This window comes from Mastigoproctus giganteus, chromosome 7 (assembly GCF_048544385.1).
Source record: "Mastigoproctus giganteus isolate SK-2022 chromosome 7, ASM4854438v1, whole genome shotgun sequence".
Classification (NCBI taxonomy): domain Eukaryota; kingdom Metazoa; phylum Arthropoda; class Arachnida; order Uropygi; family Thelyphonidae; genus Mastigoproctus; species Mastigoproctus giganteus.
Window position 1 is genome coordinate 42,902,469 of NC_143581.1, and position 16,519 is coordinate 42,918,987.

The following is a 16,519-nucleotide window of genomic DNA, read 5'->3' on the forward strand; positions in this document are numbered from 1 at the left end:
ATATTTGTGTAAGCCAAGTCTTTTGGTTGGAAAGTGAGCTATTGCCACTGTTAACAGATTAGACTGGTATTTGGTTTCTCACTCTAGCTCTTTCCAAATTCTAAACCTGATGCAGTATAATAAATGTTAACTCTTCAGAGCAGCTATCTTTGCTATTTTATAAAATTTTGTTTTCATATTACAGCCACACAGTGAAGAGTTCTTTCTCAGAAGTTTTATACTTGCATATCTCAATGCAAGTATAAAACATTTTTCAACATTTCATGCAACTCAGTTACACAAGTGGATATGCAGTGCATGTTTTGTAAAGAATTATTCAAGGATTCATTTTCATATTTGTGTTAATGTTTTAATTAATGTTCAAATAAGACTTAATATTGTGTGTACAACTGTAATAATAAAAAAACTGGAAGCTATTTTGAAGTGCCATCCATAATTAACATCATGTAAACAGTGTCATATGTTGACCTGCATTCGAAAAAGTTGTCAATCACTGATTTATGGGAAATTTTATCAAATGTAAATGATCTAACGTTATAGTCAATGGTTCATGATAGGCAAGCTTCTTTTAAAATTCTTAAAATGTTAAATAAAGCAATCAAACCTCTAAATCATCCTCTTCATTAATGGCATCAACAGAACTATATGCTTTTGTATATAACTCCAAGGCTTTTGCATGGAAGAGCATTTCAATATTGATGAATTCTAAAAATATTTTCTGCAATATAAAAAAAAATAATTCAAGAGTTAAAACTATTTTAAATGTTCATCTCTGAATAAACTATACAAACATTTGTGCAGAAAATATACAGTATATTGTAGTAAACAAAAAATTTAGCCATACTGCACATAAAAAAAAAAAAACAAAATGCTCCTATAGTGATTCAGCAAATTATTAAATTTAAACAATTTAATTCATATTGGAAAATTTAATATATTTTTTTAGCAATGTAGGAGGGATGATCATTTAATTCACAGACTGGTGAAAGATCTTATCTTGTCATCATCTGAATCTTCTGTGGATTTCTCCTTCTTGAAATGGCGCCTCCGTAGCCAGGTGGGAAGGAGCAGCAGTGCATAGCACACGCTTCTTGTTTAGACCGGGGTTCGAGCCCGTCACCACCAAATACGGAGGATGCGGAAAGGTCAGGGAATAACCACCACATATCCCGGAGCAATATGGCCTTAGTTGCTAATGCTTCAAACAGTTCCAATATCTCTCTCTCTCCTTCTTGAAATACTCTCCCTTGAACTTTACACACTTTCATCACCACTGTATCCACACATTAAATGCTTCTTGCAAGCCATTTTTTGAAAGAATGTGAAGTGCATCCATTGTGGCTATGTGAGCATCGTTGTTGGATGTGAAATGCTTGCCTTTCAGAGAGATCTTCAGACATGGAAACAGAAGAAATCACATGGGGCTAAGTTCAGTAAGTAAGAGGAATGTGCAGAACTTTGGCACCTATCTCACTGATCACTGGCTCCAAAATATTAGCCATATGGGGACTGGTATTGTCTTGATGGAGACACTATGTCACACCAGAAAGTTCTTGACCTTTCTCAGAATGGCGTGCGAATGACGTTTGACTCTGAGAACCTCAGAGTATTCCTTATTCATAGTTGTTCCATGAGGCGCAAAATGTGTAACAAGAATGCCTTTTATATCAAAAAACACAAGAACCATTTGTTTGTCAGCCGAACGAGAAACTCAAAATTTCTTAAGTCTTGGTGAATTAGAATGCTTCCACTCACTCAATTATTGTTTTGTCTCTGGATCATAGTGAAAAATCCAAGTTTCATCATGTCACTATTCAATTTAAAACGTTTTGATTATGTGTTTCAAAACAATCAAGCATTTCTTTGCACAAGTCTACTCTTTGCTGTTTTTGTTCTGGAGTCAAACTGTGTGGAATCCAGCGGGCACAGATTTGCAACATTTTCAGGTGATCCTTAACAATATTGTGAGCGCTACCATATGAAATAGACATTCTACAGCTAATTAAGCAAGTATAACTCGCCTGTCTTCATCCAAGCTTTCCTGAGCTTTTGCGCTTTGCTCAGTTGTTGAGGAGAAAGGCTGACCTGGTCTAGGGTCATCTGCAACAGACTCACAGCCTTCACTGAATCACTCGTGCCATTTAAATATGGCCATCCTACCAAGACACTCAATACCAGATGCTTCGCCCAACATGATACTTGCTTCAAAATGATCACCAGTGACACACGGGTAAAAAAAAGGCCTCTTCACGCAACACTGGCTCGACAAGTATTGGCATGCACACAGAGTCTGCTCAGTAGTGATCAGGGAAAGCACCTCTAGCAGCAGTGATGGAAGGTTTGCGCGGTAAACATAAAATCTTGTACCAGTCTACAAATTAAATGATCACTCCTCGTAATAATGGTTGCAGAGTTATATTTCAACATAGGCATCAAAATAATCTGAAACTATAAGCAGAAAAATGTTCAAACTATAATTTTATGCCTTGAATTTGTTTGAAACCAATTTATAAACTTTATCGCTTATTTTTAAAAATTGATAAACTGCTAGGATTTTTCTCACGTAATGCATAAATTTCAAAGTGTTAAATACTGTTTGGGAGAAAGAATCTTACCACATACTGCTGTATTAAGTGACAGCTACTGTAAGGTGTTAACGCTCTGTGATCTCCAAGACCATGCAATACCTCTGTTCCATGTGCTTTGAGTAGGCTTTTTTGCTGTGTCTAGTATAATTCCATGTCAAATTTAACAAGATTAGTCAAGAACACAAAGGGGAAGTATACTCAGCATGAAAGATTTCAGTTCTACAAATTGCAGTGTTTAAGGCTTTAAATGGATTCAGTAAACTAACGTTGATCCTTACCCTTTTCAGACAACACACAATAAGGACATAAATTGAAAAAGAATGGTTGTAGGGATAGATGTGAGAAAATTTCCTTTCAGACAGAGAGTAACTGATTGTTGGATTGTTATTGCTATTTATGGCACAAGGGCTGCTCAGGCCATACCTATTAGATGTAAAAGTTACTCATAATGACTGTTATGGAAACAGTCAGAGACGATCATATAATTTATCCGTTTGAGAAAGGAGAAAAATTCTGGTTGGCATCGTTACCTATGATATGACAGAGCTTCAAAGATTCTGTTAGCTTTGGCTTACTAGTAACAAAAAAAATAAATAAATAAAAAAAATAATATATACATTTAACATTGGAATATATTCTTACAAATTAGATTTTTTTAGTAAACATTTAATTAAACATGCCAACAAATGATTAAAACAGGATCAAGTATTAATGGTTTAGGAAGTGCTTAAGGGCAAAGCAAATTTCTCAGAAGGATGGCGAACTTCGACCTACAGAAGGTCAGGTCAGAATTCTGCGAAAAGGACTGAGCCAGGAGAAGTATACGAAGAAACGGAGAAGGTCAAGGATGAAGGAATTATATTAAAATAAAAGGGGGGAAAAATTTAGGATCAAATGGGATATATAAGGATTTGTTTGGCGGAAAATGAGAGAGAGAGAGTAAATTGATCTTGTACAGAGTAAGTAGGTCGTTTAAGGGGCGAGTTGGACAGTGAGTTTTTTTTGAGGAAGTACAGAACAAAGGAATCCCAAAAATCAAGACTATAATGGAAAGTCATCCTAAAACCAAAGAGCTGGCCCAACCTGGAGAAGGGGACAATTAATTGTAAGTAATGTTTATCATTATTATACCTAGCCAAGATATAGTCCTGGGAAGAAGAGAATGGCAAAATAATAAGGCATTCTGTATTCCTATCTGCAAATGACATGATTAACTTGTATGGTGCAAGGATAAAACCCAACTGATGTCTTAAAAGAACTGTAATTATTCTTCGTAGTAATGAGATTTAGTAAAAAAACTTTGGTATCTGTGCATCCCTGAGGAATTTATTTGTTTTGGACAATTAGTTGTGAAATTACAGTAATGGATGTACATAAGTTGAACCCTTATATTAAACATGTTGCAATTAACTATGTGTATTTGTCAGTTTGTCTCACTCTATTCTAGCTAACCCAAAATCCCTGGACCTGTATACGCAGTCAGAGGCCCAAGGGTAACATATAGTTACCGAAATAATAAATTAACAGTAGGTGGTAAAAATATATATATAAATTAATTAAATAATTATATATATATATATATATATATATGTGGTAAAAATATATATATAAATTAATTAAATAATTATATATATATATATATATATATATATATATATAGTACAGAGAAAAAAAGTGTGCCCCTACAATTCTTTAAGATTGGAAAGAAAACTGAATGAGAGTTGCCAGGCATGCGAGTACAAGGTGCATTCAACAAGAATGTGCTTCATTGTGAGCTGAGAGTTGCAGTGTGTACGCTGTGGAGGATCATTGCCTGTGAGGAGAAATACATGAGTAATGTGACTGTGACAAATTCTTGCTCTGGCTAGGATTACTTCCTCCTTTCTGTTTTCCCAGAAGCTAGAGGCCCATAGCTGTGGATCTGGTTTTATTTGAAAGAGCTTATTATGATTTTTGGAACAAACTTCCATCTGGTGTTGTGAGAGTGAGCAGTTTTAACAGATTTAAGTGGTATGATAAACAACTTTTTATACTTCAATAAAAAGAACTCCTTCCATTTAATGTTATCAGCCACTTAATGTTAACAATTTTTAATTTTTGTAAGTAAACCCGAAGTGATCACAATAAGCAGAACTTCCTGTATATTGAAATATATATTTTTTATGAATCAATATGCCATTTACAGATTATTTCTATAATGTATACACCAAAAGTCTGAGGTTTGAAAGTGCCCAAAAACTATGAAGATAGCTAAAAACTTTGCCTTTTAGGCAGCATTATGAATTCACAATTCCAAACAATAAATTGATTATGCAGGGTGATTCAGGAGGAATAGAAAATATTTTGGGAGGTTATAATATCGATTATTCTGAGCAAAAAAGTCCTTTATAAACATGTGTCCAATTCTCAACGGATATGGAGATAAAGCTGTTTGAAACTGGCACACACAAAGCCATTATGAGAGGTATTAAAGAACGATAAATGACTTATTGTTTGTATTTATTGACTTTTTGAATGAGATAAAAAACAAATAATTGACAAATTTTTTACAGTTCGCAATAAATGTTCGAAAATCCCACTGCCAACCTCAATGCACTTTGCAACTCTTGTGGTAATATGATGTGTTCTTCTGAGGTCGTCTTGGTGTTCCTTTATGAGAGCAGTAGTATCCAAAATGCGAGCGAGCAATTTGTCTCTTGTATTCACCTTTTCTTTGTATACTACAGAAGTGACGTCTGAAGACCTTGGTGGCCAATGAACGGTACAATCACGGCGGATCCATCGCTTAGGGAAAGTTCAATTTAGATATTGTATCACCAGATGGGTATAATGTGCAGGAGCTCTGTCACACTGAAAGTACATACCAATCCTTGTAGCCAAAGGAGCATCCTCCAATAGTAGTGGAGTTTTGCTTTGCAGAAATTCTAGGTAAATGAGCAATGCAAGACGATTTTGTAACACAACAGGCCCAATCAACTGACTGTCGATGTTACCACACCACACATTTACAGGGAAGCAATGTTGAAAATTTGTTTCTACAGTAGCATGTGGATTTTTGTCTGCCCACCTATGAGAGTTACAGGTGTTGTTGATACTGTCAAGGGTGAAAGTAGCTCCATCCCTGAAGAGTATTAATGGAATTAATTGGCGATTAGTATTTACCCACCGACAAAATTCCAATCGCTGGGCGTCGTCTCCTGGTGGAAGGTGTTGCACCCGCTGTATGTGAAATGGATACAAGCCTTAATGTTCGCCATACTCTTATCTGTGGAACACCAATACGCATAGAAATTCTTCCAGTGCTAATAGTCAGATTACGTTCTACCAACTGGAGAATGTGTTCTATCTCATCCACATTTTATTCATTTGCACATTTAGAAGAAATATGAGCACTGGGAACTGTGCTAGTCTCATGCAGCTTGGTGTAAACACTAGTAAACGCTCTTGAATCTGGTATTCTGCGGTTAGGAAACCGTCGACAGTATCCTCTACAAGCAGCAGTAGCACTTCCACCACAAAAACCATAGACAAACACCATTTCGGCATATTCAGCATGTGTGAAGACGTGTGGCATTCTTAACAACACTTCTAACACCAAACAGCATCAGGTTATAACTGCTCCTTGGTCACATCTGAGTCAGGGAGCTGTGTGCACCAGTTTCAAACAGCTGCATCTCCGTATCCATTGAGAATTGGACACGTTTATGTGAAATTGTTTACTCAGAATAATCAATACTAAAACCTCCCAAAATATTTACTATTTCTCCTGAATCACCCTGTATATGTTATATTATTGTGATTATATATGCTATATTATTGTCATTATTTATGTTATATTAATTAATATAACAAACATTTCATATCACAAGTATGGCAAAGAATGTGGCATATATTAGTTTCAGATATTTGGGATATATCTATTTCTAGGAGCTTTTTTAAATATGTCATATCAGTTTATCAAGAAGAGATGAAATTTACCAAGAAGTAAATTAAAACAGTTTGAAGAATATCATAATGTTAATATTAACAAAGTAACATGAACATGAGATTGATTTCAAGATTTATACTATATAAATTATTTCTTGGTAAACTGATACATGGCCTGCTCTAAATATAATATATTTTTCATTATATACTTTTAGGTCATAAATTTTCCTTTTTTCAAAAGCATCAATTTGTTCTTCAAGAAGTTTGGTTGCTCGGGTTGCTTCAGCAGTGGCCCTATGAAGTTCATTTTCAGCCTACAATAAGAAGAAATGTCATTGTTTTCTAATCACATTTCTAACACTATGAATATATATTTTAATATGTGTTTACATATGCTTCAATCGTAATGGGTGTTATTAGAACAAAATAAGTTACTCTTGAATAACAAATGCCAGAATTAACTAGATCATGAATTCATATTATGACTGTACATAACTTTGCATTTGTAATAATAATATATAAATAGAATATACTAACAGGAATATCCGTAAAACTGTATTATTTGGAGCTGCTGTTCCAAATAATATTTCTGTGGGAGCAAGGGATATGGAATCAACTTTGATTCCAACCTTTCCTGGGACTAACTGGAAGAGATTAAAAATTAATCATGACTGTATACATATTGAATTATTATTTTCTGAGTTACCCACAGAGAGAGAGAAGAGAGAGAGAGCGAGCGAAGCAGAAGGGAATCACCAAGAAAGAGAAGAATAATGATATCCAGCTCAGGACCCTGGGTGTGCCAAGCCCATACTCACCAGATGTGATCCCCTGGGGTAAAATTACTAAAGGTACTGATTTTTGGTGCCAGTCACATGGAGTCATGCATCATTTGTGTCCTCTGAGTTCAAACCCATAACCTTCCTACTTGTGGTTGTAAAAGCTAACCACTGAAATATACTTTCATTTATATATATATAGATTTTTGGAAGAAACTGTGAAGGGAAGGGGCATTATGAAATCAGAAGTGTATGGAACTTTAATATATTTGACAGGAAAAAGCAAAACTTATGCTGAAAATCTGGTGTCAATCTCACCTTTCCTTCTCAAATAACAAAACTTAAAATGAGATTTTAGGTATGGAGATACCAGATGTATGTCAAATTATAACTAGGTGTTAAATAATTTTGTGATAAGTGAGAAGAAAGTGGAAGGGAAATTGTCAAAGCTAAAAATAAATAAGGTACTTGGAGCTGATGGAATTTATCCAATTATATTAAAAGAAGTAACAAAAGAGATGGAAAAACCTTTAGCATTATGAGAACATCCTTGGTGAAGGGGAGGTTCTTATAGACTGGAGAAGTGCAAATGTCTCTCCCCTATTATAAGGGCAAAGTGAGTAATTACAGACCTGTGAGCCCAACTTCTGCTCCAAGGAAAATAATGGAGTCAGCAGTTAAAGAAATAATGCAGGGTCACCTTGACAGGAATGTAGCTATACAGCAATCACAGCATGCATTTCTTAAAGAACGATCTTGTATGAGAAATCTAAATGGTTACTATGATGCAAAAAATAATTCTGATATCCTATACCTAGATTTCAGTAAAGCTTTTGATACCATTATATATTAAAGACTGTACAAACTGGAGTAGGATAACATTAGGGACAGGTTACTGCTAGGGATAAAGGGATGGTTGAGTGGTAAAAGACAGAGGATGGTTATAAATGAGCACTGTTCTTGTTGGACTAATGCTATTAGTGGAGTCCCTCATTATTCAGTACTGGACCTCCCTTATTTATGTTTTCAATATTTATTAATAATATTGATGAAGGTATATCAAGCTTATAGACTGGAGTCTAAGTTTCCAGATGATATAAAGGTTGACAGGGTTAATGACAAGAATCAAGGTGTATTACTACAACAGAACCTAAGAAAAAGTATGCAGGTAGGCTGAGAAGTAACAATTGAAGTGTAACATTGATAAATGCAAGATATACTGCATGTGGACAGCAGTAATCCGAGAATAACATATAATTAGGGAGTTCCACCCTCAAACTGGTGGAGAACAAAAGAGACCTAAGAATGAATGTAGTCTGACATGAAGTTTGCTGAATGGCCAGACGTTGTTCCGTCATATGGTGTTCCGTCAATAATCAATAATATATAGAAATCTTTCCAAGAGAGATAAGGAGATGACTATCCCATTGTACAAGACAATGGTCAGGTTGCATCTTGAGTACTGTATACAAGTCTCAAAGCCTCATTTTGGGAAAGATATCTGTTGGAATGGGTGCAGAAAGAGCAACAGGATTAGTCAGGGACACAAAAAACTAGTCACCTGCAAGGAAACCTCACTGAAGTAATTTGTTCTTCAAGAAAGAATTACTTCAGTAAGGTTTCCTTGCTCAGTAAAGCCTGAGCCCAGTAAAGCCTTTATTCATTCCATTTAAAGACTTAAATGGAATGAATAAACTAAATTCTGATGACATCCTTACTCGTGCTCAGATGACACATATAAGGAGACACAAATTTAAGCTGAAAAATTATGGCTGTAGGATAGATGTATGGGAATTTGCTTTCAGCTAGGGAGTGATCGTTGGAACAAAGTTCCACCTGATGCTGCAGACAGTTTGAAAAAATTTCAGAAAGTATTAGATAAATTATTAGAGAGGATGGTGAGTAATGTAAGTAGTTTTTTTTACCAAAACTTTAGTGTTGCTCCTAGTTTTCCTATTGAATAATGCCTGAACATCTGAAACATACTTTCATTTGTATACAGATTGTGCATAAAGTCTGGAATTAATATAAACTGATTTTATATAAAAAAATATATTTTTATTTTTGTTGTCCATACATAATAATCATGTTGTTAACTGGAGAGGATTAGTTAAATATGCTTGGTATTGAGTTAATGCCTCAACCTAAATTCCTAATATGCCTAATGCCTCAGGCTAGAGGCACCTGACTGGTTTATACAAGATGGCACACTATTGCATTATTCACTTACCATTCAATACTGGGTGGACAGAAATTTTTTTTAATGGATTGATCAAAGAGGATTAGTGGCATGAACACTGTGATTACCTGATTTAACTCTCATGAATTTTCTTTGGGGGTGTCACATAAAGGTGAAAATTTATTCTGTATAAATTACAAGCTTCCATCATCCAAAGGATAGAATGAGACAGACACGTGCAGCTATCAATGCTGAAATGCTAGAAAATATTCATAGAAACATTCTGTATCATTTTCCAAAATGTTTGGAAATTGCTGTGGCCATTTTGAACAGATGGTTATTGACTTACACACACACACACTACATAGATATTGTATGTTTTCTCCTTTTGTAAAGGAGATTACATTGGTCTCAGACAGTTTTTAAATTCTGTACACAGGATTAACTAATGAAGTTACCAATCAAATACAAATTCTAAATGGGAAGCATTCAGGGAAATAATCATAGAAGCTACTAGGCTTTTCATGCCAACTAAGAAATACTGTTCTAAGCTTACACCGAAATGGATGTCACATGAATTATTGAGACACATGGCAGGGAAGAAAATGTATGGGATGCATATTGATTTTAAGATGATACAGAAGTCTACAGTAGATATGAACTAGTTAGCAATCAATTTACAAAGGAGGTAAGGCAATGCAGATTAGGAGAAAGAATGCCAAGAAAAGCAGACTTCTTTACTTATGTTAACAATAGAAGGAAAGGGTTGAATCACATTTATCCACTCGATGTCGATGGTTTAACTAGCATTAGCAAAGGCACATGATGCAAGAAAGCAAGCTTATATAGCCAAAAAAAAAAAAAAAAAAAACACCTTCTCATATTTGACCCTTCCACTCGCTCCAAATGATTGTCTAGTTCTGCCTTGAATCTATTCAAGCTATCAACCTCTAAAATGACCTATGGAAGTTTGTTCCAGCAATCAACCATACACTGGCTAAAGGCAAACTTCCACACATCTAAACTACAACTGCCTTTCCTCAATTTGAATTTATGCTCTCTCAGGCGATTATTCTGAGCAAGAGGTAGAATCCCCTCAGCATTGAGCATGCTGAAACCATTCAAGGCTTTATACACCTCAATCAGATAACAACACAGGGGCTCACATCTGGTGAGTATGGGCTTGGCACACCCAGGGTCCTGAGCTGGATATCATCATTCTTCTCTTTCTTGGTGATTCCCTTCTACTTTTGACACTCTTCTCTCTCAGGGTAACTCTGGAATTTTTTTTTGGCTGGTGCAGTATAAGTCTCAGGCTTCCTTGCACCATATAGCTAATAATAATAATAATAATAATAATAATAATAATAATAACACAGGTGCCTAGTTTCCACACGCTGTAATTTGCAAAACTTAAGCCTTTCTTCATATGAGCAACCCTTTGTTCCATTCACTAATTTTGTGGGCCTTCTCTGTACTCATACCAGCAGTTCTCCATCCCTCTTAAAACGAGGCCTCCAGACCTGTATACAGTACTCAAGGTGTGACCTGACCATTTCCTTATACAAGGGGATAATCACTTCCTTATCCCTACTAGAAAAATTCTGGCATATCATTGACAAGATACCATGAGCTACTCTTGCAGACCATCTGCACTGCTCAGAAAACTTCATATCTGCCTGCACAATTACCCCCAGGTCCTTTTCATTCTCTACCACTGTCAGTGTAGTACCACATAGTTGATATGTTATTCTGGGGTTACAACTTCCCATATGTAGTACTATACATTTGTCAATGTTAAACTTTAGTTGCCACCTCCCAGCACATCTGCTCTACTTTTCTAGATCCTGTTGTCATTAGTTGTTGTACTGTCAGTGTACACTGTCAACACTGACAGTACACTGTCAGTGTTGACAGTGTACTGTCATTAGTATCATTAACAACCTTGCCAACCTTTGTATCATCTGAAAACTCGGACATTAAGTCTGATATACCATCATCAATATCATTAATAAATACAGAAACCAACAATGGACCCAACACTGAACCCTGTGGGACTCCACTAATAACATTAGTCCACAAAGAGCAGTGTCCATTGATTACCACTCTCTGTCTTCTCCCACTCAACCATCTATTTATCCATAGCAGCAATTTGCCTCCAATGCCACACTGCTCCAATTTGTGCAGCAGTCTTCCATGTGCAACAGTATCAAAAGCGTTTCTAAGATCCAAATATATGATATCAAAATTATTCTTTGCATCCAGTTCCTTTGTGACCACATCATAGTATTCAATCAAACTGGTTAGACAAGACTTCCCCTTAACAAATCCATGCTGTGTCCAAGCTACAACTGAAGTCTTGTCTTGATGATCCTGCAGTGCTTCTTTAACCAGTGCCTCCATTAATTTCCCTTTAACAGAAGTCAAACTAACAGGTCTGTAATTACTTGTGTCACCCTTTGATCCTTCTTTGTGAATTGGAGTCACATTTGCACTTCTCCAGTCCATGGGTACCTCCCCTGAGTCCAAGGAAGCTCTCATAATTATGGCTAAGGGTTTGCTTACTTCATTTGCTGCCTCCTTTAATAGAACTGGATAGATCCCATCCACCCCAGCTACCTTTCTTATGTTAACTTCAACAATTTCTCCCCCACTTTCCTCTCAGTTATTACAAAATCATCTAGCTCACTGCCAGAGTTTAATTCACCTCTGGCATTTCCCTTCCTGAATAACTCCTCATGTGTGAATGTAGATGCAAAATACTCATTTAGTTTGTTAGCTACCTGAGCAAGATCATCAATAGTTGAACCATCGATATCAAGTGGACCAATCTGATTCATGCCCTTCCTTCTAGAGTTTACATAAGTAAACAACTCTTTACTGCTTTTCTTTCCATCCTTTGAAAAGAATTCTCGTAATCTGCTATTGCCTGCCTAAACTCCTTTGTGCCTTGGTTACAGACCAGCTTATATCTATCATGGGCTTCCGTGTCACCTGTTAATTTATATGTATTGCATGCATTTTTCTTCTCTGCCATATGTCTCATTAGTTCATCTAACATCCAAATAGGCCTAAACCTTGAACAATATTTCTTAGTTGGTATGAAAAGCCTAGTAGCTTCCAAGATTATTTCTTTGACTGCTTCCAATTTTGAGTTTGCTGTTGGTAACATCATCAGTTGGTCCCACCATATAGAATTTAAATACTGTCTCAGACAACTGTAGTCACTTTTACGAAAGCAAAAACCCTTCCCTTTACCCATGATGGTAGTTACCTCTTTGAGTAAATCCCACTTCAGCACACTGTGATCACGGCCACCTAGTGGTTCCTTTATCTGCAGATTCTTAATGCATAAGAATCACTACTGATAATCAGATCAAGAGTATTACTCCCTCTAGTTGCCTCTCGAACATGCTGTTGTAGAAAACAATCATCCAATAAATCCACAAAAGCCTTGTTATAGTATGCAAGTGACCAACCCACAAGTTCCAGTCAATATCTGGGAAATTTACTGTTGATGATCCTGCTGAGGTAGCTGGCAGACTGAATATGTATTCTGCATCTATATTGATAAATGAAGAATTCTTTAAGGAGGGGATGTCAGAAGTTTATCAAACTCTAACACACAGCTGTTTGATTTTGTAATAACTGAGATGAAAGTGGAAGAGAAGCTGTTGAAACTATGTAAAAATAAACATAAAATATAAAAAAACATAAACATAAAAATATAAACTAAACATAAAAGAAGCACCTGGGCTGCATGGACTCTTATAAAATTATATTAAGGGAAGCAGCAAACTCTTAGGCATAAATATGAGAGCATTCTTGGAATCAGGGAACGTCTTTGTGGACTGGAGATTTGCAAATGTATCACCAATTCATAAAGGGGAGTAAAAGGGCAATATGAGTAATTACAGACCTGTTAGCATAACTTCTGTTCCAGGAAAAATAATGGAGTCCCTGGTTAAAGTAATGCAGGACCATCTAGACCGGAGGACAATTATACTTCAGTCACAGCATGGTTTTGTTAAGTTGTTGTTGTTTGGTTTTTAGGAGCATTAGCAACTAAGGCCATATTGCTATGGGGATATGTGGTGGTCATCCCCTGACCTTTCTGCAATCTCCATATTTGGTGGGCATGGGCTCGAACCCCGGTCTAATCAAGAAGCGTGTGCTACACGCTACTGCTCCTGCCCACCTGGCAACGGAGGCACCTGGTTTTGTTAAGAGGGAGATCTTGTCTATCAATCTGATTAAATACTATGATGCTGTGACAAAGGAACAGGAATCAAAAAATAATTTTGATATCATATACTTGGATTTCAGGAAAGCTTTTGATACTGTCACACAAAAGATTCCTATACAAACTGCAGCAGTGTGGCATTAAGGGAAAGTTACTGTTATGTATAAAGGGATGGTTAAATGGGAGAAGACAGAAAGTGGTTATCAATGGACACTGGTCTTTGTGGACTAATCTTAATAACTGAGTTCCACAGGTTGTTGGGTCAATTGTTGTTTTCTGTATTTGTTAACGATATTGATGAGGGTATATCAGGCTTAATGTCTAAGTTTGCAGATGATATATAGGTTGGGGATGGTTAATGACAGTAATAAAGGTATGCTGCTGAAACAAGATCCAGAAATTTAGGCAGATTGGGTGAAAAACGGCAACTGAAGTTTAACATTGAGAAATGCAATGTACTGCATGGTTAGCAGTAACTTCAGAGTAACTTATCAACTGTGTGGTACTACAGTCAGGGTGGTGGAAAATGAAAGGGACCTGGAGGTAATAGTGCAGTCTGATATGAATTTCTCTGAGTAGTGCAGACAGGCTATCAGGAGAGATAGTAGGGTTTTGTCAATGATATACAGGAATTTTGCTAGCAGGGATAAGGAGGTGATTATACCATTGTAAGGCAGTGGATAGGTCACATCTTGACCTTGACTACAGCTCTGGAGGCCTCATTTTAGGAAAGATGTAGAGCTGCTGGAACAGGTACAGAGAAGGGCAACAAGGAGATGCTCTTACCATGAAAGACTTATTCTGCAAACTGCAGCATCTGGAGACTAGGCACCTGTGGGTTTTTTTTTTTTTTAGGAGCATTAGCAACTAAGGCCATATTGTTCCGGGAATATGCAGTGGTCATTCCCTGACCTTTCCGCATCCTCCGTATTTGGTGGTGACGGGCTCAAACCCCGGTCTAATCAAGAGTGTGCTATGCACTGCTGCTGCTGCTCCTTCCCACCTGGCTACGGAGGCGCCAGGGCACCTGTGAGGTGATCTGATTGAAGTGCTTAAGGCTTTGAATGGGTTGTGCAAAGTCAATGCTGCTGGGATTCTTCCTCTTGCTCAGACTATGCACATGAGGGGACATAAATTCAAACCAAGGAAGAATGGTTGCAGAATAGATGTGCTGAAGTTTACCTTCAGCCAATGGGTGGTTGATTGCTGGAAAAAGGTACCATCCATTGTTATGCAAGTAGATAGTTTGAATAAATTCAAGGAAGAACTAGATCACTATTGGTGGGGATGGATAGGTGAAATGGGAATTTTTCTTTTTTTGGCTGATGCTGCATAAGCTTGCTTTTTTGTGTCATTTGTCACTATTAATACTAATAGTTTAAAAACAGATCAAATATAAAAATTTGGACCTATTTTCATACATCATAATTATCAATTATGTTTTAAATCACATTCAAATTATGCAAAAAATATCCTGAAAAATTATTGGTTGAGTAACAACTTATTTAATTAATTAATGATTAAAATCGAAAAATTTTCTACCCTCCTAAATATAATGAAAATATTATTTCAGCAGTTTGGGAAGTGAACAATTATTGTTTAGTCTGAATTATATGTGAAAAGCACCTGTCAGGCCCTTGTGCATTTACTATTCTTGCCATATGCTTCAATGTGCTAGTTTTTTTACAGTGTAAATAAACAATTCTTGCTTTAACATACAGAAATGAGATACTCTTAATTTTAATGTTCATTGTTGTACAAAATGTGTTTTTATCTCCGTTATTATTACTGATGTGAAAATTTCTGGTTTTGAATATTTATTATTATTTATCTGTTTATTCCTTCATTTATTGGACAAAACATATGTGCATGCACAAGTTTGAATTTTTGCACATGAGGCAAAAGCTTCTATTTTCTGTACTGAAAGTGACAATTAGTTTCATCTTTATATTTTATATTTTTTGAAACTTTATTTTTTTTTTCATATTCGGAACAACTATGAGGGGCATTCAATAAATTATCTACCTAAGGTATTTCCCACAGTTATATTTCAATAACTGTGGGAAATACTACAAAATGAGTATACTTGCATACTAATTTTGATCCCACTATGTTTTTAGGTTGTGCTGCTGTAATAGAAAGAAGGAAGACATCTGTATCAAATTAAGGATCTGTAGAAATTGGAGCATCATTCAGTCATCAAGTTTCTCACCAAAGAAGGAAATGGGCGAAAGGCTATTCATGAAAGGATGGTGGCTGCGTATGGCAACAGTGAACCTTCAGAGTACAAGGTGAAATTCTGGTCAAAACAATGCAAGTGGGATAGAATGTCAATTGAGAAGATCCATGTCCAGAAAAGCCTGTGACAGCAACCACTCTAGAAATGTGGAAATCCTTGTGCTGAATGACAGACATTTAAAGGTGTCCCAAATCTCTAGGGAATGTGACATATCTGAGGGAACGGTTATAACCATCCTCCATGAATATTTGGGAATGACTAAGGTCAGTGCAAGGTGGGTCCCCAGATTTCTGACCCTTGTGCAGAAGCAATTCAGAGTATGGTGCTGTGAAGAAAATTTAGAGCTTTATGGAAGGGATCCTGAAACTTTCAACTCCAAAATTGTTACAGGTGATGAAACATGAGTTCATCACTGGGATCCTGAGACCAAGCAAGAATCAATGCAATGGAAGCACAAGGGTTCTTACCCACCCAAAAAATTTCGGACACAACCTTCAGCTGGCAAGATTATGGCCACCATTTTTTTGGATGCTGAGGGAATTTTTATATAAACTACTTGGAACA

At 36.3% G+C, this 16,519-nt stretch overlaps 1 protein-coding gene across 1 annotated transcript in view; it reads right to left on the reverse strand.

Annotated features, from left to right (window-relative positions):
* Positions 1-16,519, reverse strand: part of Fam92 (CBY1 interacting BAR domain containing protein Fam92) — an 81,745-nt gene that overhangs the window by 12,743 nt on the left and 52,483 nt on the right. The window contains exons 5-7 of the mRNA XM_090378298.1: positions 7,049-7,159; positions 6,725-6,829; positions 605-718 (exon numbers count right to left, since the gene is read on the reverse strand). Coding sequence (XP_090234424.1) covers positions 605-718; positions 6,725-6,829; positions 7,049-7,159 — 330 coding nt within the window. The remainder of the gene's footprint in view (positions 1-604; positions 719-6,724; positions 6,830-7,048; positions 7,160-16,519) is intronic.